The sequence below is a fragment of the Perognathus longimembris genome, chromosome 15 (genome assembly GCF_023159225.1).
Source record: "Perognathus longimembris pacificus isolate PPM17 chromosome 15, ASM2315922v1, whole genome shotgun sequence".
NCBI lineage: Eukaryota > Metazoa > Chordata > Mammalia > Rodentia > Heteromyidae > Perognathus > Perognathus longimembris.
This window is the reverse complement of record NC_063175.1, coordinates 47,795,179-47,817,604: the sequence shown is the minus strand read 5'-3', so window position 1 is coordinate 47,817,604 and position 22,426 is coordinate 47,795,179. Positions and strand designations below refer to the sequence as shown.

General features: G+C 48.3%; 1 protein-coding gene across 14 annotated transcripts in view; it reads right to left on the bottom strand.

Annotated features, from left to right (window-relative positions):
- Znf532 (zinc finger protein 532) overlaps positions 1 to 22,426 on the bottom strand; it is a 99,854-nt gene that overhangs the window by 49,930 nt on the left and 27,498 nt on the right. For all 14 annotated transcript variants that reach the window (XM_048363796.1, XM_048363784.1, XM_048363783.1 and 11 more), the window contains one exon: positions 1,542 to 3,883. In XM_048363796.1, the coding sequence (XP_048219753.1) occupies positions 1,542 to 3,866 (2,325 nt within the window). In that variant the 5' untranslated portion in view covers positions 3,867 to 3,883. The remainder of the gene's footprint in view (positions 1 to 1,541; positions 3,884 to 22,426) is intronic.

The window sequence follows — 22,426 nt, the reverse complement described above, 5'->3', positions numbered from 1 at the left end:
TCTCGCAGTTAAGACTTCCTCCTTGTCTAAGCCTAGCTTGGCTGTTGAACCATCAAAAGTGACACAGAACCAAACCTAGTGGAACACGGAGAGCAAGGGAGATTCTTAACCCTTTGCCCACTGCCTTTCATGTTCCTGGAGAAAGCAGTGTCTGAAGGAAGACACATAGAAAGGCAGTTCCAACCAAAGACCTCCATGCCTGAGCTGAGTGAGCAAACTCCAGGGCCAGACCGCAGGCTAGGGGCTCAGGGGCACAGCAGGAGACCACGGGACAGCAGGACTGAAAGAGATGCCTTTGCTTCCCTTTTACTGCATTCTTTTAAGATGGAAAGAAATTCCACCCTTTTGATGACGTGGGGGCGGGAGAAGGGAGCGGCAGGGTGGACAGACCCCACACACTGTCAGTAGGACCTATGCCAAGACCCAGCCATTGCTGCCCCCTTGAGCTAACTGCTTCCTGAAACATCAACGGTGGGGACCAATGACACGATAAACCCCAAGTCGGCCAGAAGCTAGTCAAATCTCTTACTTCCACAGGTAGTAAACTAAAAACCCAGAATAAAGCGAAGTAATGTTGATCTTTTCTTCCCCAAACTCAAAGTCCTACAAATAAATCAGTAGTGGCCCATGAAGACGGATCACCAAGACAGTGGGGAACTTCCTTCTGACCACAGCACAAAATCTCCTAATCAACGAACACTATGGTTCTTCATAAAGCAAAGTCTGAGTAGCAATGAACGTGAGCTCACACTAGCACCTCCTCCCCCCACTAAACAGCACACATTTTCTCATCCAGACTGTAAGTCTTCTGGTTTCTCTAGCTGGAAATTATTTCATTCAGCATGTCCAGTTACTTCCAAATAATAGGCGTGTTTGTCAAACATGTTATCTGGTACTTAAACATTGCCTCACAGAGAGAAGTAGACGACGGGGATCAAAGCCTGATGCCTATTGTGAAATGTCTTTCACCCGCACCAACCTGCAAAAACACAAAAGAACTGCAAAACCAGCTCTAGCTAAGAAGTACTGGTTTGTTGTCCATAGCTTAAATCCACAGCAGGTAAGAATATACCTTCATAGGCTTCTGATCTGCTGTCTGGAGCAGACATGCTAGCAAAGTTGGCACCCATCAGACGTGTTTAGAAAAGACGTCTCGGTACTGTAAGGAACCATAACAAGTACTTTTAAAAATTCCCAAATCGTCACTAATACCTGGGGAGCCAAGGCCTCGGGGTGACACTCATTTGACAGCTAAGCCTCAGACTAGCAACATCTATTCCAAGAACCAAACAATTACCTGCACGGAAGTACCACAACCCAAACCAGTTGTATACACTTGGTAGCTTTGTGTTTCAGCACTGCTTCTGCTCTATGAACACAACTCTCTCTCTCGCTCCCTCTCTCCTGTGCCTGCTTGCATCCATACACGCACACGCTCCTCTACGTAGCTACCCTGCCACCCCAAACGCAAGGCATCCTACTGAGCACTGAAGGCCACGGACTCGTCACCGAGAAACACCAAAACATAAATGATACTCTACTTGTCCACTCGTATCTGCAGCATGCTGGAAATGTGTGGCCAGCGACGTCTCGTCCTGGAAGACTTCGTTACACTCCAAACATTTGAGACTGTGTCTACAGAGTTTGGAGGGGTCTTCGTCTAGGGGCATGGCTGGGGAGATGGGTGTGCTGGAAGGAGCCGATATGACCGTCCCCGTAATGCCAGACTGGATTTTGGTTACAGTGTGTGTGCCGGCTCCCACAGAGCTCTGCAGAGTAGGAGAGGAAGCAGAAGTATTGCTAGACGGAGAAACTATCATTTGATCGGCTGGGACGGGCTTGAGGATTAGGTGGGAGCACTGCATGACCACCCCTTTCTCCTTATGTCCCCGGGCGTGGGAAAGGAGGCTGCACTTGTTGTAAAAAACGAGGTTCTTGGTACAGTGGTTGCAGGTGACTTCGATGCGCACGCTGCGCCGGTCGTAGTGCTGGGTCAGGCTCTTCTCCAGCGCGAAGGAGTCGCCGCACTCCAAGCACTTGTACCCGCGCATGGGGATCGTGATGCCCGCGTTGGCGGGAGGACTGAGGTTGGGGATGTAAACTGGGACTGGGTTGACACTGCTCAGCACCTTGTTGAAAGCTTCCACCACCGAACTCTGCAAGGACGACACCACCTGCACGCGGGACACCTTTTTGGGTGGCTGCGAGGCCGCTGCATTGATTATTGCCTGCTTGATTTGTTGCTGAGGTTTGGTGAGCACTTGGCGGAGTTCAGAGGTGGCCTGGGCACCCTGAGGCAGAAGGTTAAGGTTGGCAAGGTGCACAGTCTTTGGCACGAGTTTGGCGTTCGCCAGGCTGGACGCTGGCACCACAACGGTTTGCTGCTGAATGGCGTTGGCGGCTTTAATGATGGCACTGCTGGCACTCTGGACCGAGGCAGCAGAGATGACCGTGGCTTTCACCGTCGTGTTGTTCGCCAGCTTCAGATTGATGACCTGGGACCCGGCCGTCTTCACGGCAGACACGGGGAGAAACGCGGTGGCCACGGGCTTGATGGTGACCTGCTTGGGGGTCAGCTCGGCAGTGGAGACCGCCTGGAGGGGGGCCCTGGTGGGAGAGGAGAGGACGGCGGCCGAGGCTGGAGAGGACAGAAGCGACGTCACAGAAGCCATCACCGTCGCCGTGGGCTCGGAAGGCTTCTTCCCCGAGTCGAGATCCACTTCCGGCAGCACCCGCGTCACCGTCCGCTTGATCTCCCCGGAAGATGTCTTGATGGTCTTGATGCGGACCTTGGGGATGGCCGGCGTGGACCCTGCGGGCGACGCCGGGGACCCCTTGCTGCTGTTCTCACTCGAGATGCTCCTGGGACTGTCCGACGGCTTGAGGGAGGCTTTCTTGGGGCCATCGATGAGGCTCTGGGACTCGGGAGACTTGTCGGCGGCCCTCAGGCTGTCGTTTTCTTCTTTCGGTAAGGGAGAGGCTTCCCTGGAGTTGGCCACGGGCTCTTTGCAGGAGTCGGACGCCGCCTTTTTGGCGCTCAGGGCCGCGATGGCGGCTATGCAGGACGAGAGCTTGGAGGCAGCCTTGGTCTTGGATGGCACCACCCCGACAAGGCTGATGTCATTCTTCTCCAAGCTCAGCTTCCCGTCAAGGACCCTGTTTTCGAGCACCTTCTCAGAGTTCTCCTTCAACTTGTCCTCCAGCTTTCTGACTTTAAAGGATTCATAAACACTCAGATTGATGGAATTGCTTTCTGTTTCTCTCTTGACTTTGTTTTTATCCAGACTGCCTGGCGTAGCCACTCCTGTTTTGCCTGAGTTTTCTCCTCCAAGTGCCTTTAGTTTATCACAGTCCTGCTGAGAAACAGAGGCCGGTAAGACATTCGATCTGAAACCGGAGCGCACCTCCTCCTTGTCAGGCGGGTCGTCCACCTCGATCTTCTCATCATCATCAAACTCTTCAGCACTGGAAATAGGGCTGAACTGGCTGAACGCGGAGTCTTTGAGAGTCACCTCTGAGGTAGACACGTCTCCTTTCAAGGACTTGGCTCCATCTTTACTGTAACCATCCAGTGAGGACGCTGGGAGGAACCCGTTGTGCAAGCCGTTCCCTGTGGGATTGTGGCCTTCCTTCTCCGCGCCCTCGGAGGAATCGATGTTCCGCACGTTCTTCACAATCACGCTGACACCCACGTCAGAGGACGACGGGGTGTGGGAGTCGTCATCCACATGAGCATTCTGCTTGATGTGGCTTTCGTGGTCATCGTGTCCAGACTCAATAGCTGCTTTGGGATCGACCATATCTGGGATGTCAAATGCTGCCAGGAGGTCATCAAAGTCTGGGGTCTTCATATCCCCCATGGTCATGAATTTGATCAGATGTTCTGTTAAAGGAACGGGAAAGAAATCCATCAGCGATGAACATTTGTGACGATGAGGCAAATCTCACTCACCAGTTTCCACAACACAGTGATAATCACCAAGAAAGAGCAACTCGGTAGCTGCACTAAATGAAACTATGGAAACTATGGAGTCAAAGTGACATCCACAGACCGCACAAAACCCCCGTCATTAGAGCTTCCAGAGGAATCTTCCCGAAACGCTGTACAGCAGCCGGCACACCTAAGATTGAAGATGACTGAAGCTGTTATAGCACAGAAATGCAGGCGTTAGTGCAGAAACGCGCAAGTGTCATTTTCCACTGGATCCATCACACTGTTGTCATATAGAGCTACTTCTCTAAACTATTTTTTAATCCCTAACCTTTTTCTCTAGGAGATGGGAGTGTGATAATGGGGTCTGAACTCAGGCTTTCCCCATTTGCTAGGCAAGCACTCTACCACTTGAGCCATACACCTCCAGCTCCTCCTCCCCCTTCTCTGGCTTTATTCTTTTCCTCACTTATGTCTTTCAGATACTGTGGGCCAGCCTTAAGTCTACAATCCTCTAGGACCTACAATGTCCTTACCTATCCCTCCTGGTTGGGATTATAGGTGTGGCACACACTCTATCTGGTTTCCAATCATATTTTGATCTTGGTAGCATTTAATTCCTTTTGCAAAATACCACTACCATGATCACCTTCCTATTTGGGATGCTAAAGGAAAAGTTATTATCAATATCAATATTCGCCCACAGAAGAATTGGGCATGCAAACCTGCTGCAGGATAGCCACTCAAAATTTCAACTGGGATTTTTTTTAAGACCCCTAGGGATCCCCAAGTACCCCCTAAGTTCTGTCCATGAAGGAGTACGCGAAGAATGAGGATGAGACAGAAACCAGACAGGCAGACACCAGTGACGAGGAAATCTTGAATTATATTTTAAAAGAAACTTTTCATGTCGGACACACTAGTGTCTCAACAACTGTAATCCTAACTACTCAGGAGGCTAGATCTGAGGAACACGGTTCAAAGTCAACCAGGCAGGAAAGTCCATGAGACTCCTGTCTCCAATAAACTACTCAGAAAAAAAACAGAAGTGGCACAGTGGCTCAAGTGGTAGAGCTCTAGCCTTGAGCAAAAGAAGTGCAGGGACAGTGTCCAGTTCCCGAGTTCAAGCCCCAGGACCAACAAAAAAAAAAGAAGAAAAAAAGAGAAGAAGCAGAAGAAAAGAAACTTTTCTTATTTATAAGTAGAAAGGGAAATGGGACCTGCCAAAACCAAAAAAACAAGGAACTGATTCCATCCATTTTTATTTAATTTTCCCTTTTATGTTAAAAGAGACACTCCCCGTGGGAGAATGCAGTGCTTTCAGAAAGTAAGCAATCTCTGTCATTACCAAAGATGAAAGACACATAAATACATGTAATGTTGGGGTCCTTAAAGGGGAACCCTTCACCCTACCTTTAGAGGCTAAGTGACAGTCCCCACAGGGCTCCATCTTAGATCTGTCCTCTAGTGCATGTGTCCTTGTCTCCTCTTACCTATCAGCTGGCCTATCAGCTGCCTGAGAACAGGTGACAAAGTTAACAGGCCACAAGGTCAGAGGCTAGATTTATGGCAGAATAGGGGCCTGGCTCTATGAAGTCCACAGGAACTAAGAATCTGCTTGGACCTGGTCATTGCTTTGGCAATAGAGGCAAGCAACTAGGAAGCGAAGTAAGTGGGGTAAGGACAGAAGAAAGAAAGAGAATAAAAAGCAAGGAAAGGAGGGGAAAGCAGAGGAGGAAGGGAAAGACAAAAGAATCAAGCAAGCAAAGTAACTGCAGCTAACAGGCAACTTTCAGAAGGAAAATCAGCCCCTCTGATTGGTAGGCATATATTCCTAGATTCTACACTTCACTATTTATTGACTTTCGTTCCTCCTCCTTTAAGTTGGTGTTAGTGGTCCCTGAAAAGTGGGTCTAATGCATTTAGCTGGAGTATCTAATGACTTTTTTTCTTGCACAAGCTATAAGAGATCAAATATTCCTTACGAACGCAACAATACAGGGTGAGGGTAGAACCTCTGCAGACAAGAATACATATCCCCATGAAAACTCATATAAAATGCATCAGTGGCTGCTAAGACCCTCAGCAATATGAACTCACTCTGGAGACATTTCTAAACACTTCTAAGACTCTCGCTGGGAAAGAAATCTACCATGGTAGATGAAAGAAACATTTAAGTTCAGCAGGAGTTCAAGTATAAATCAACCACTGGCATGTGTCTCAATTACACAGCACTGGAGAAGTCTCGTGTGCTTTTCTCCTGGTGCTTTGCTTAGAGAACACTACTGTGCTCACTCTTCTCCACTTCCACAACCAGACAATATCCCCAGCATCAAGTCACCTTCAACATAAAAGGCACACAGGAAATAGAATGTGGAAATTTCCTAAGTGAAACTGATGTGAAAAGATCCAAGAGAAATCATAACCAGGAGGAGGTACTGTTGACAATGAGTCTCTTTTCAAAATGGAATTGAGCCAAAACTGCAAACTATGGGGAATTAAAACTCCATCTGTGAGTTAATATGTCCACATTAAGAATCTACCTTGTTAAGAATAAATCCTGGGGCTGGAAATGTGGCTTAGTGGTAGAGTGCTTGCCTAGCATGCATGAAGCCCTGGGTTTGATTCCTCAGTACCACATAAACAGAAAAGGCCGGAAGTGGCACTGTGGCTCAAGTGTTTAGACTGTTAGCCTTGAGCAACAGAAGCTCAAGCCCAGAGTTCAAGCCCCAGGACTGGCAAAAAGAAAGAAAGAATAAATCCTGGCCCTGCACCAGTGGCTCACACCTGTAATCCTAGCTACTCAGCAGGCTGAGATCTGAGGATCGAAGTGCAAAGTCAGCCTGGGCAGAAAACTCCATAAGACTCTTTATCTCCAATAAACTACCAAAAAGCCTGAAGTGAAGCTGTGGCTCAAGAGGTAGAGCATCGGCACTGAGCAAGAAAAGCTCAAGGAGTACTCAGACCCTTCGTTGAAGTCCTAGGACAGGCACCACAAAAACAGCAAAGAATAAATTATGGCCAGGCACTGGTGGTTCATGCCTGTAATCCTAAATAACTCAGGAGGCTGAGTGAAGATAAAAGTTCAAAACCAGCCTGAGCAGATAAATCCATGGGACTCTTTACCGCTGATTAACCAACAAAAAGCCAGAGGTCAAGGTACAGCAAGTGGCAGAGTACTGGCCTTGAGCAAAATGCTAAGTGAGAATGTGAGGTCCTGAGTTCAAGCCTCCAAACTGGCACCAAAACAGAAAGGAAAGGGAGGGGAGGTGAAAGAGATGGAGGAGAGAGGAGTAGAAGGGGAGAAGAAGAGGGGAGGGAAGAGAGGGAAAGGTGAAAAGGGAAAGGGAAAGGGAAAGGAAGAAAGTACTGGCACACATACAAAAAAAGAAAAGAAAGAACAAGCACGAGAGAAAAAAGAAGGGATGGAGGGGGGAATGAAGGGAGGGAGGGGGAAGGAAAGGAGGGAGGGGGGAAGGAAGGGAGGGAAGGAGGAAGGAAGGAAGGAAGGAAGGAAGGAAGGAAGGAAGGAAGGAAGGAAGGAAGGAAGGAAGGAAGGACCCCTGGATCCAGGAGTTCATGCCTGTAATCCTAGAACTAGGGAAGCAAAGGCAAGAAGGTGAATTCAAGGTCAGCCTGGGCTACATAGTGAGATTCTATCTCAAAACTGAGAGAAAAGAAACACCTTTTAATCTTCAAATAACACTTTGCTACGTGAACTGAATAACCCAAATCAAGGTATATTATCAAAGCACCCCTTGGTCTATCTATCTTTACCCTTAGGTTATATATCACTATTTTTTTGGAAACTAAAGACAGAGAACCTTGCCAGGCGATGGTGCTCATGCCTGAATACTAGATGCTCAGAAGACTGAGGTCTGGAGGGTCCTCTCCAAAATGCAAACTAACCAGCAGAAAGCAGGGCTCAAGGCACAGCTCAGACGATAGAGCACTAAACAAGCAAACCAAGCGAACACCAGGCCCTGAATTCAAACCTCTTTACTGATAAAAAATAAATAAAGGACTCAGAACCTTGAGCAACCAATCTCTCCCCCACATCACCAAGATTGAAAGAGTCTGAAAGGTAGATCTTTATTCAGTGACACCACTTACCTGGGACTCAGGCTCCTGTAGTCCCTAGTAGTGACGGGGCCATGCCTAAGTCCCTCTAGCCAGGAGGATTTGTACCACTTACTGTCTCTTTATGGTGTGGTAAACAAAAGACATCACACAGTTGCACACTGTTCATGCCAGAGGACAGTTCGTTCAGAGAAAAAAAGATGGTAGATAATTCATCCTCACTGGGCAGTAGGCCCAGGACATACAACCACAAGAAATAATAAAACAAAACGTGTGGCTGGCAGTTCAGCCGTGCACCTGGCAGGCATTCCTATGACACGTGCACGGTGAAAGCCTGAGTCTCAGTACCTTCTCCGGATTCACACACATGTACACACACTGGCCGCGGCAGGACTGGATCCTTTAGTGAGGGTGAAACTGTTGCCCGTGCCTCCTGCACTCGCCATCTGGGAAGCAAGCCCCAAAGAGGAACCGCTGCCATCTGCACGCCCCCTGGGGGTCAAGATGTGTCCTCTTCTCTCAGAGGAAGGCTGAAAGGCCAGCCCAGGGAAAAGCAACGAATGGTAGCTTCTGAAGATGAATTACTAGACTATGGAGTGACTCAAGTAGCAGCGTATGGGCCCAGCAAAGCTGGAGGCTTGACTACCATCACCAGTACCAAAAACAAAAGAAAACAAGATGTTCATATAAACAAGCCCAAGTATTAGTGATACCTGTCTAAAATCCAGGCACGTGGGAGGCCGAGGCAAGAGGATCAAGAGTTCACAAGAACACAAAATACACACACACAGAGGCAGAAGGAAGCCCAGGGAGAAAGGCATTTTAAAAAGGCCCAAGTGCAGTAGAAGGCTCTGCACATCACCCGAAACCTGAGAAGGCTGAGGTAAGGGGACTCCCCTCTCTGGGTTGTATAATTAACGTAAGAAAAACCACTCTCTGTAACTGCATACTTCTTTTGGGGTTTCTAGAAATGGTTTTCACATTGTTCTATTAATTTTCCCTTCACACAGTAGAAGGCAAGCACAAATGTTCTACTCAGAGAGGGGAAAAATGCTTTCCTCTCACTTAATTTCCCAGTCATAATGAATACAAAGAGGACATTTATGTCGGAAATTTTCCTTCATTTTCTACCCTCCTTCCTAAGTATGACTATCTTTTAAAATAGATTCATTTGCTCAAAAATATTGTAAAAGCAAATCTGTTCTTTTAATTGATAGCATAAATAAAACAATCCCATTTCAGCTTTCCTTCCCCAACAGTTTGATTTACAAACAGAATTAGCCTTACTTATGATCACAATGTCTTTTATTTCATTTATACCTTATAAAATATATCTTCCTACAAAGGCACCAATGGTCATTTAATTTAAACTGAACCATATATAAATAAATATAATTCCCGAATAGTATTTGTGCTTAATATGTAATGTCCTTTCAGCCAAGGTCCCTTTCACTCTGAAAAATATCTAAGGAGAAAATGTGAGCCCCAGGAGGAAATGAAGCCAGACCCCAGTGGCTCACCGGTGTAATCCTAGCTACTCAGGAAGCTGAAATCTCAAGATGGAAGTCCAAAGCCAGTCCAAGCAGGAAGTCTGAGGCTCTAATCTCCAATTAACTACCACAAAGCTGAAGTGGAGCTGTGGCTCAAGTGGTAGAGGTAGAATGATAGCCTCTAGCAAAAAAAGCTCATGGTCAGTGCCCAGGACCTGAGTTCAAGCCCCAAGACCAGCACAAAAATAAAAATAAATAAAAGGAGGAAACAAAAAGGACTGAGGCCTGCCGAATGATTGCTTTATTCCTTATCACACAGACAAAACATTCCCTTTCCTACCAAAGCCTCTGAAAACTACAGAAAAATAATTCATTTTTCTTGGAGAAACCAAAAGTTATCAAGTCAGAAGAAAACTTTCAAAAGAACCTATTCACTCCTAATCATGCTTTTTATATGTTGCAATAGAAACAAGAAAACCATTTCTTCCTTGCAATAGGTTGCTTCCCAATTTCCAACTAGAGAAAGTCAGCATTAAAAGGCTCAGAAGCACCCAAGCTATTGAATCCTAATTCCAATAATCCTCAAGCAAAAGACACAGGCCTAAATCCAGTTACCAGTTTGCCCCCAGAATAAGCACGCAAAGGTTAATCTGACTGGTGAAAACCTCTGAATTCTTCAACAAAGAAACAAGCATTCCCCTTTAATGAAAACCAAGGAATCCTAGATCTCAACAGTCCTACTAAAAGCAAAAGAAATTATTCTACAGACCACCATCCTGCCACTATTCTACATACATCCTGTAAGACAACTGTGATCACACAAGGACATTTATTCTCTCTGGGGATTACCTGTCACTATTTTCTAGCACTATCTGACCACTGGCCACTGTGTCTTTTTTAATTCCACTGAATTCTTAAAACAAATAAGTCACGAGCTGAATGCATCAAATGCACATTCGCACCCTTCTTTTCTTCCCTTCAGACATACAATGTGCTTGCAGTGTACATTTACATTACACAGGATTTCAAATGTAGCTTGTTCCTTGTGGGTGGGGGGGAGGGAGTGTCAAACAAGCAGACCTCAGCATCTTCAAGGGAATACAGGAGACTGGCCTCCCATGCCTAACTCCCTTCATACTGTTCAACCTTCACTCTTCCTCACACCCCATTGCTCCAACCAAGAAAAGAAATCTCCTCTCCTCTCTTTCTCCTACTGCTTCTCCATTTGCTTCTACTCCCACTTCATCTGAACTGCTTACCAGGAAAACATTTCCCCAATGCAATTCCATCGGTAACCCTAAGCCCGGTCAGTCCTTCTTCACTCCTTCTAAGCAAGCCAGAGGTGGATGTGTTAACAACAAGAACGTGCTTTTTAAATCAGCTGCAACCCTGCAGCTACTGGGAAGCGAGCTCGCTGCGGCTCAGCAGAAGGAGCTGGAGGAAGGACTAAACTCTAAAACCAACAGATACTGAGACCTCAAACACACCCAATGCATGGCTAAATTGGTTCGGTTTTCAGAGAAAGTAAGCCAAAATCAAAGTCATGGAATCTCTTAAAAATCGCATGCCATCTGAAGGTCAATCCTGTGTCCTTCGCAACAGCCTGACTCTGGCCTCATCACAACAGCAGACCGGAGTGCCTTGTAGGCCACAGGACATTTCCCAGTCACAGAGAAGAAAGGGACATGAGAAGCCCCCTCAATCCTGCCACCCTGCAGCCCTGGTGGGGGCTGATGGCACTGCCTGTTGAGAACAGTTTGTTTCCTGCACAGTCCACTCACTCCAAGTGCAATTCCGCTGGGGGGGGGGGGCGGAGGAGTGGGGGGTGCAGTGATATCCGGATCACACCTGCTTACTCGTTGTGTCCATTAACAAGACATTCGCAAACACAGTTCCGATGGTGCAGAATATACAAGTGGGTATTTGGCCAAGGGAATGTGTTTCCTTCTTCGGTTAACAATACTCCTGATGTGAAATAAAGCAGATGTGAACACCAAACTGCATCTGGAAAGCGAAGCCTGGAGTCCCTTACCAATGCCATTAATCAGGACATTGGGACGTAGGCACAAACCAGCCCAGGACATTCCAACAGCTACTCTACCCTTTTCTCTCAAGGCCCTACCCATCCTCCAGAAACAGCTGGGGCTGCAGCCCCCCACACAGGCAAAGAGCCCTGCAAACTTCAGCACGCCCCACAGTTCAACCTGCCTTCGAGCCCACCTGCCTTTGAGCCCTATCCAAAGAGTTCACTGGCCTCCTCCAAGCGCACCTGAGCCAAAAGGAAGCTCAGCGAGAACAAGCTGTTACGCCTTTGCAGCTGCCAAGGGAAGCCCTAGAGAACGGCAAACGTCCAGAGGCCTGAATGCACAAAGCCTGCTCTTGACCCTCTGGCCGGACTTCAATGTCATTTAGCACCGAAAGTACTTCCAGTCTTCCTTATCAATTTCCTTATTAACTTTTGGTATATAGTAAATTATCCGAGAAGCCACATATTGAAGGATCGAATCTTGGAGTTTTTATTAGCGCATTAGCAGTCTGCAGGCAGCCAGTTGTTACAAAGGCCTGCAGCCCGCAAATACACTTCACACTATCAGGAAACAGGCCAGAGAGGAAAAAAGAACAAAAATCATACCAATAAACCAATCCAGCTCCAATGAAGAGCTGATGTGGGACGCCATGATGACTGGAGATGAGCCAGGAGACAGGACACAGGACAGGAACATGGAGACAGGTGGCATGGTGTAATGGCACCTGAGCTGGCCTGACCCTAAATAGGGTCAGGAGAGGGGGCTGGGTCACAGGAAGCTCCCAGTCCCAGGCACTTGACTGACAGGTTCAGTAACCTATAGACCATGTGCCCACCCCTGTCTCTTGGGATTCAGGAACACCCATCACCTGGGGATGGGATTTCCCTTCCTCTAGGAATCCAGGCACACCCAGCAAGACAAGATGCCAGAGAGTACAACTCACCATGTGGCCAATGATGGCGCTGGCCAGATCTGACCTCCCTATTACACTTTGTCACGCCAGGAGGCAGAGGCTCTTTCTAATCCTTCCATCTTCTTGACTCTGCCCCTTTCCTTTCTGTAGCTAAAGACACAATGGCTCCCCTGGCCTGGTTTCCTCTCTTCATTGCTCGTCTGTCTGGCACTGCGGACATCCCAGTTCGCCTCTTCCATTTTGAGTCATTCCTACCTCCTGTCTGCACCTGAGGAATCCACCACTGTATGCCCCCTTGTCAAGCTTCCCAATGCTGAGACAAATCCCACAGCAACCATGGCCTCCCCAGGCCCTTAGCAACGCACATGTGGCCCATCATGGCGCTTCTTGTTCCCGTCGCACACAAACACTCCTTCCCATAATGCCCTGGGAGCCCATTCAACCAACAAAAAGAGATGGAGTGGCTCATTTGTAAACCATCAATCAGTGCAAAGCCCACGCAGTAGGAGATATATCCAGGAGCCGCACCCTCCTACAGTCCTCCATTAGTCTCTTCTTCTTTGGGGGCCCTCCCTTGAAAGTCTTGCTACTTTCCTTCCACTTCCAAATAAACTAGCTCTGTTTTTAGCCATGGGGGGGGGGGGCGGGGAGGGCTGAAGTGAGAGCCTTAGCCATATTGTGAGTCAGCGGGCTGGGAATTATGGCCTAGTGGTAGAGTGCTTGCCTTGCATACATGAAGCCCTGGGTTCAATTCCTCAGCACCACATAAACAGAAAAGGCCAGAAATGGTGCTGTGGCTCAAGTGGCAGAGTGCTAGCCTTGAGCAAAAGGAAGCCAGGGACAGTGCTCAGGCCCTGAGTCCAAGCCCCAGGACTGGCAAAAAAAAAAAAAAGAACACAATCTGAGCCCAAGCACTAGTGGCTCCTGCCTCCTCAGGAGGCCGAAATCTGGAAGATCCGAGTGGAAGCAAGCCTAGGCAGAAAAAGTATGTGAGACTCCATCTTCAAAATATCTAGAAAAACCAGGGCTTGGGATGTGGCTCAAGGGGTAGATCACCAGCCACGCGAGCAAGTTTGGAACCCAGAATCCAAACTCCCAAACAGCCAACTAAATGAAGTAACTAGAAAACAAAATGTTGATGGCAAGTCTCTAAGGCTGAATAGGAAAGGAAGTGTACACAAATACACTCCCCTCTTGGTTAGTGGGGAAACTGCTGAAATCCAAATAAAGGCTGTACTCTAGCTGTAGCCATGCTTTTTTTTTTTTTTTTTTTTTCTTTTTTGGTACTTTAGTAGGCGGAACTAGGTCACTGGAGGGTGTGCCCTTGAAAGGGAAGAGGGATGGCTTTCCCGGCTCTGTCCCTTCCTCCTTCTCCTCTTTCCTCCTTCCTTCCCACTTCCCTTTCTCCGTATCTCCCTCTCCACCTTCCCGTCGAGGTGAGTGGCTTGGTTCCGCCAGGCACTCCTGCCACGTGGGGCCTCCCTCACAGGGAGGAGGACAGGGCCTGCGCCCACAGGCCAAAGCCGTGAGCCACACAGACCTTTCCCTCCTTGGAAGCTGAGGTTCTCAGGCACTGTGGTACACCAAAGGAAGGCGCACACCAGTGTCATGAACGCAAATATTCCAGAATCACAAACATCCTCCCTCCCTCTACAGTACAGAGCTGCCAAGTGCAACAAAGCAAGTGTCTCACAGTTAGAAAACACTACAGAAGGTGTTGTGGAGGGGGGGGGGGCTCGTGGGCAGAGCACTGCCTTGCCCAGGTGAGGCCCTGGGTTGACCCCCCCCCCCCCAGTGCCATCAAAAGGAAAGAGAAGGAGGGAGAGAGGGGAAGGAAAGTAATCCCGACTCCCTCTTGGCTCCCTCATCCCGGTTCTTCTGCCTTTCCTCTTATCCATTCCTCTCATGGTCCTCACAGCAAGTTAGCTTTTGATGGAGTTTCTTCTCGTGTCTTTCCAGGGTTCCTGCAGACTCTGGATCAACAACGCCCAGGGTCACTGGGATCACACAGGAACTCGGCCTACTCCTACCTCAGGCGGCATGCTGTCCAGTGCCAGTCTGACATTCCGTGGCTTTCCTAACAGGACGCCCAGCTTAAGTGAAAACGCTGCTGTCTCCCACAGCCTGCTCCCCTTCCAGCCCTGGCTATGTTTTCCCATGGCGTTCACCTTCTCTGGGAACACGTAAACCCTCAGTGGCCTTTCAGACCATGGTGTTACAAGGACAGGATTGAAATAAACCACAAATACTCCATTTTTTCTGGATTAAACATATCTCTTTCATCACCTCTCATCTACACTAACAGATACTTTAAATCTCAAAAAAAAAAAAGTGATGTCAGACAATTCACAGATTTATCTTGCTACAGGTCACACTTCCTGATCCAGAAACACAACTGCCAGAATGATTTCCCAAAAGGATGCAAAATTTTTGTTGCTCCCAGTTATGCATTAGTTATATTTAGTACATCTGTCCTCTTGGTTTATAAATATTTATTAACTGATGTCAAAGGCAACAGAATGGTGCCTTTGTTATTTGGTTATTAGCATACATTGGTTGCAAAGGGGTTTTTTATTGTGACATTTCCACTCATGTATACAAATGGTATCTTTTAATATTTCAATTTCCATATTATTATTTCAAAGCTTCACTTATGGAATGCTTAGTTGGTGTAAATGAAATCTTTGGTCAATAAATGATAAACGAATAAAAGGCAAAACCTAAGAAAAGTGACTATTTACTTCTCTCTGCAGCTTATGAAACTTACCACTGTTCTCGTCACTTACCTGAAGATGGCAGGAAGTATGAGTCCTGAGTGTTTCTGAATAATTCCTAGTGGAGAAATTACTGAACACAGGCTAGCCCAGGTAAGCTGGGCACCAGTGGCTCATGCCTGTCATTCTAGCTACTAGTGGAGGCTGAGATCTGAAGATCACGGCTCAAAGCCAGCCTGGGCAGAAAATTCTGTGAGACTTGTATTTCCAATTAAGCACCAAAAAAGCCAGAAGTAGAGCTTTGGCTCAAGTGCTTAGCCTTGAGTACTTCACCTTAGCGTGGAAAGCTCAGAGACAATACCTAGGCCCTGAGTTCAAGCCCTAGGACTGGCACCAAAAAAGAAGTGGTACTCATTAAAATAATGAGGACCGGTGATCATGCAATTTCAAGGAAGGCTCCTACTTTTTTCATCCCACCATAGACGGGGCCATAGCCTAGCTAAGGGCTTGTGATGCTCTTATCGTGAACCGGCTCAGTGGCAGAGCTCTGGCTTTGGACTAGAGAAGGAAGCAGCTCAGAGGGTATCACCCTCAGGGGGGAGCTTGGGGAGGGGGAGTCAGGGAGATCAGAGGCTCATCCTGTCCAACACAGCCCAAACCTGGGGTATGAGTTCACCCAGCAAGGATCAGAATTGGCAGATTCAGCGGCTGACACACAAATGACCAACCTTCTGGACCAGACAGGGAGGTGGACGGAAGAGATGCTGGCCAGCCTCAAGCAGCAGCCGCCCAACATCCGCCTCACGAGTGCCCCAGGTCACACGACAATTACACTGCACCCCAACACAGCACTTCACACTGCACGGAACACCCCCAAACTAGCAGCAGCCGTCGAGGGGGAAAAGAAGTCACCTCACAGTGGAGAAACCCGCCAACACTTCCCCACCAAGGTCAACAGCAGCAGCCAGAAGTCACACAGGCAGCACGGCCCTGTGTAATGGCCGCGGTGTGTGTCTCAGACACAGGGTGCCCAGCCCCACCAGCAGACAAACCCCAGCGAGACCCCAGCGAGACACAGCCACAAAATCCCTGACCAAAAACAATCCCTGCTCAAAACTGCCCAAGTCATCAAAACAGAGAGCCTGAGAAACCGCCCCAGTCGCAATGACTGGGTGCAATGGGACATCCTGAATGGCTCCTGGAATGGAAAAGGCAGTAACTAACGAAATCTAGATAAAGCGTGGACTTTAATTTAAAAAAAAAAAATGGAGATGAGGAAGAGCCCAAAAGAATGGGGCAGTCTGAAAACACAAGGAAAAGAGTTAGGACAGGCAGGGTTATAAACTGCATCCTTAGCCTGTCGCCAGGGGACGCAAACCTGTAGTCCCAGCTATTCAGGAGGCTGAGATCTGAGGATCACGATTTGAAGCCAGCCCAGGCAGGACTCTTATCTCCAATTAACCACTAGAAAACCAAAAGTGGCTCCCAGGCCCTGAGTTCAAGTGCTACCAGTGACCAAAAACAACAACTATTTTAAAAACTGCAATCCTTTTACGTACAAAGAAGATTGGCAAGAGATCATTTCTGTATAGCAAATGTGGCGAGGGCTGCAATGGTGTAACTCCCTCAAACAACTCTACTTATAGTTCAACAAAACCAACACCAGGAAGCTGGCACATCGTGTTACTGGGAGTAGTGAGTTCAAGAGAGGGAGGGCAGATGAATGGAGAGAGGAATGGTGGGCAAATAAAGTCATAATATTCAATGTGCTTGTGTGAAAATGGAACCAGGTAACTTAAGGGGATGGGGGATGGGGGGCAGGGCTAGGGGGGATGGGGAGAATGACAGGAGTAACAATAATCAAGATGCATTGCGCTCATAAACTGGTATGTTGAACCGTAACCCCTTTGTACCACTACTTAAAGATTGTTTTTTAAAACTTACTGTCGCAATGTTCAAGTAACAGCTCTGTATACGTGGAGATTAATTTTCCACGTTATCCTCTTACCATTAAGCTCCCTCAAGGTCAGTCTAATCAAGATCAGACTAATCAAATGACGTAGCAAGTTTGAAGTTGAACAGCAGAATAACTTAAGTTCACATTCTCCCTGTTTTCTACACACAAAATGATAAAGAAGGTCCCCCAATGACAAACCAGCTCAGGCAGAAAAGTCCATGAAAAAAAATCTATCTGTAAAATAACCAGAAAAATGCTGAGTAGGAGATAATGGCTCTCAAGTAGTAGAGTACCAGCCGGGCAAACAAGCTGAGTAAGAGCTGGAGGCCATGAGTTCAAACCCCAGTACCAGTCTAATTTTTTTTTAAAGCGCACCATCATCTGAACTACATACATTCAACCTCTTATGAAACACAGAAAATTGTTTTAAAAAATTAGAAATAAAATGCAACCTACTGGGGCTGGGAATATGGCCTAGTGGTACAGTGCGCATACAGGAAGCCCTGGGTTCAATTCCTCAGCACCACATATATAGAAAAAGACAAAAGTAGTGCCGTGGCTCAAGAAGCCAGGGACAGTGCTCAGGCCCTGAGTTCAAACCCCAGGACTGGCAAAAAAAAAAAAAAAAAATGTGACCTACCTACTAAGCAAAAACATGAAGAACCAAACCAAACAATACCAAACAAAACCAAACCTCTGTTGAGCGGTCCCAAGACAGACTGAGTATTTCTTAGAAACCTCTATTAGGCAATCTTACAAATGCACGTGATCTCCAATGTTACCTTCACCTCATGTAATAGTTACTTCCCCCAGAGAGACTCCACTGCAATTTGTATTGTTTGTTGGAATACCTAAAGTTTGCAGGGACCTGAACAATGATCCAAATCATGAGCCACCCTGCAATCATTCCCAATACCTTCAGGCACTGAGAGCACAGCTCAGGGCTTACCTAGAGTGTGCAATGCCCTGCTTCTACCCACAGCACTGCAAAAAGGGGCAAAAACAGCAAAAGCCCTCGAGCAGAATTCACCATCTTTTCCTCAACACCAGACTCCTTTCTGCGCTATCAGCTTCTCAAACTAAAAATTTCACCTCCCGTTCTGTGCTCTCACCAAGACTCTGGGCATTTCAAACTGGCGAAATGCTGGGTTACGTGTAGGACTGATCTCAGGGCCTTGCACTTGCCAGGCAAGTAAGTGCTCTTCACTGCGCAGAACCCCCAACCGCATGCATGCGTCTTCTGTGTAAGTTCCATCTCCCCTCACAGGAGAACCCAGAGAAATGCCCACTCTCCCATTCTCCATCGTCTCACTGAGGATGGGCAGACTGATCTTCAAAACTCTCTCAATGAAGAACCCTTGAATTCCCTTCCAAACTAAGTTGAAATTCCCTGGCCTTCCAAACCCAGCAGGTCTGCATGTTCTCAGCAATCGCACCCTGCCTTTCCGGTTCTCACGGTACTTGAAAACACACACACACACACACACACACACACACACACACACTTCCATTAGTCAAGTGTGCAGAACCCACTCCTCAACTACTGTGTGTCTGTGTATATCTGTGCGTGTGCTCAGGCTAATAACAGGGCTTGAACTTAGGAGCTCGTGTTCTCACCCAGCTTTGTCTGCTCACAGATAACGCGCTAGCACCCAAGCCTCCAGTCCAGCATTCTGCTGGTTAACTGACTGAGAACCAGGACTATAAGCATGAGATACCCATGCAGGCTCCATTCCCAACTTCTAACAAGAGCAGCCATGTCAGGGCTGGCCAGTAAACGGAAAGGCATGTGGAAAACACGCGGCGCGCACACGCTGAAATACTATTTTCTTCCTTAAATAAGACACGGCCATTTCTGAGAAGCAGCGGCGAGGGAGTTGAGGGGGCCAGGCGGTGGCAGGGACACGGGCTCTGGGCACTGGGTGGCACTCATCCCCGGGTATATTTCATCTCGCTTCCAAATGGGCAGCCTTTCTCCCAGTGTGCACGGTGTGCACCGGCCTCCTGTGCCACTCAAGTGCTCGTCATTAGGAGGGCCTCGGGAGGTCGCGCAGGAAAAAAGATGAACCATTTCTATTAGCATGCTGCAAACTCTCATCAACCCTCAAACCCATGACCTCGGTGTCTCCCCGCAACGCTGCCGTCAGTGTCTTCGAGGTCAGCTTTATTCTGGGAAGAGCTGCTGTGGTGTCTTCACACACAGCCTCGTGAACCCTGCTCAGCCTGGCCCTGGCGCCCATGCTCACAGTGACACTGGGCTGGACGGCTGGGAGCGGAGCAGCACACACTGAGATTTCCACATGGTGTGACCGCTACCCAGGTGCACTGTGGATGGAATCCATGGCTTCCTATCCTTCCCTCAGAAAGCCTACAAAGACGACATTCGAAGGATCGACGTGGAGCTGTGGCTCAAGGGGTAGAATGCTAGCCTTCAGCAAAAACCCTTAGGGCTGTGGGGCGCTAGTGACTCTCGCCTGTGATCCTAGCTAATCAGGAGACTGAGCCCTGAGGAGCGCGGTTCGAAGCCAACCCAGGCAGCAAAGTCTGTGAGATTCTTTCCAATTAAGTTCCAGAAAACCAGAGGTAGAGCTGTAGCTCGAAGTGGTAGTGCACTAGCCTTGAGCACAGAGAACTCAAGGACAGTGCCCAGGCTCTAAGTTCAAGCCCAACAAATGACCAAAACACAACGACAACAACAAAAAACCTCAGGGCCAGCACCCAGGCCCTGAGTTCAAGTCCCAGGACCAGCACAAGAATAAAATAAAGTAAAATGATAGAAACAAGCAAATATAATGCTGTAATATGATATATAGCTAAGTGGTAGCATTATGAAGCTCTAGGTTCTGCCACTAGCACTGAAAAAATAAAATAAAATCTACTTTGGCACTCTCTCTTTCCCTCTCTCTCTCCTCCATGCCTCTCAAGATTAGTAGCTGCTGCTGGGCATAGGTGGCTCACGCCCGTAACCCTAGACACTCAGGACGCTGAGCTCTGAGGATCACAGTTCAAAGCCAGCCCAGGCAGGAAAGTCCATGAGACTCTTATCTCCAATTAACCACCAGAAAACTGGAAGTGGAGCTATGGCTCAAGTGGCAGAGCGCTAGCCTTGAGTTGAAGAGCTCAGGGACAGCGCCCAGGCCCAGATTAGAACAAGGGGTTTGGGAAAACACCAAAGGAGCCCAAAGTACAGAATGGGGGGGCGGGGCGGCGCGGACAGGACGGGACGCGAGGGGGGGAGTAGACATCTTGTTTGTGATACTGGGAACTGATTACATAAGATACTCACTTCTATGCCTCGCCCATTAAGAACAGTTCTTCATGAGGTGAGAAAAATGACCTAAAATTGACTGAGGTGATGGTGAAGATGTAAGAACTATCAAATGATACACTGTCGAGAGTTGAGCTGTGTGGCCCATACATTATATCTCAATAGCAGTTATCAAAATACATTCTACACACTCAAGGTCAGGGCAGTTAGGACCAAGTTAAAGGCAAGGTGAAATGAATGCAGTCTGGGGAAGGAGGACATCAGGGAGGGTAGCTATGTCCCTGGGTGGAGAAACCCCATGTGGACGTGTGGAGGCTGCATTGGCGGGGGGGGGGGGGGGGGGTCGGGGGTGCCGGGTGCTGGCATGTCCCACACAGGGAGGAGGAGCCTCTGTCCTCAGAGCCAGGCAGAAGGAAGTGGGCAGACCTGATATCAGAGTGAGATGGAAGGAATCCAAACAGCAGCAGGTTCCCAATAGGGGGCAGGGACTAGGGGACTTCTCAAGGTCACCCAGGTGAGGAGGCCTCACAGTGAAGCTGAGACAGAAGGTGGGACGGACAGCCGGTCTCCCCTTTCTCTGCCCATATGACCAACGCCATGTCCATGCTCTGGGCAGGAACCCCAAGGGGGCTCGCAGGAAATGACAGCTCTAAGGAACAGGTGCTGGCCTGTGGATCCTTGGGAAATCACAGAGAAGCCCCCCAGGGGTGAGCTCTGCCTGGGCGGGCCCATTTCCCATACAGCTTCGCACAGCTCCACCCCTAAAGCTAACCACCAGGTATGAGCCTTGAGGACAGAAGAGATGGGAAGAAATTAAAAATAAAACGGGGGGCAGGGGAGCCGCAGCGGTTATCTAGTAGATTAGTGTATACGTAATTGGTATCTTTGAGAGTTATTCTGAAACTTGTAGAAATTATATTCAGGACCAAAATAAAAGATAAAACAGGTGGAAACAGAACCAGGAAAGCAAGATCTCTCACAAAGTGGAACGAAAAAAGAAATAAGAACCACAGTAGAAAAAAGCTTCAAAATCCAAAGTTCAATCCACTTGGCCCAACATGGAACTTAATAAGAGTGCTCCAGTTCTGTATTCCTAGCCACTCAGGAGGCTAAGACCTGAGGACGGTTCAAAGCCAGCTGGGGCAAAAAGGTCTATGACACTCTCCAATTAACCACCAGAACAAAAGGCCAGAAGTAGAGGTATAGCTCAAATGGTAGAGCTTTCAGCAAAAAACAACCCCCCCCCCAAAAAAAAAACCAACTCAGGGACAGCACCCAGGTCCTGAGTTCGAGCCACATAAAGGAGGACGAACTCCAGAGCCCAAAGGAGCCATTTGAAAGAGTCCTCACAGAACCTCAGATAAACCGCATGCATCATGCTCAACTATTTGCCAACTTCAGATACGCAACCAATAATTCTTCAGTGCAGGTTTGTTCCCATGTTTATCTGGGCATCTTGTATTTTTTCCCTGCCTAGCCTGGCAACCCAGTTCCTCACATGACCCAAGACATGAACAGAGAGGGCCACGCTGCCTGAGCACAGATAGCGCCGAACACAAGCAGCAGCTGCCAGACAGCATGGCCCAGCCTCGCTGTGCCCAGGCTCAGGTGGACGGCTGTCCAAGTGTCATCACTCAGTGCCCCCACAATCGGGGGGTGCACAGAGTACCTTTGCCCAGACAAAGGAGCCTCTGGGCCTATGCTCTAGAAAATCCACTGTCTCAAGCACACAATCAGGAGACTATGTTTTCTTGAGTCTCACGGGGAACTGGTTTTAATTTGGGAAACCAGCGGAGCAGATGGGAATTCTGGAAGCGAGCCAGGAGAGGGGGAAAGGCCTGTGCGTGCAGGTCACAGCCTCTGTCTGGGTCACCAGAGAAATAGCAGCCGTGGAGGGGGAAAGCCCAGGGAACTGGGCAACCAGACTTGTCTGTACACAGAAGGCAGCTCGGGGAGGTGCAAGGTGTGGGAAAATACAAGCAAGTTATCCTGGGTGGCCATGGGCCATCCAAGCTCCCGGGGAGGCTGGCACTGCTCAGATATCAC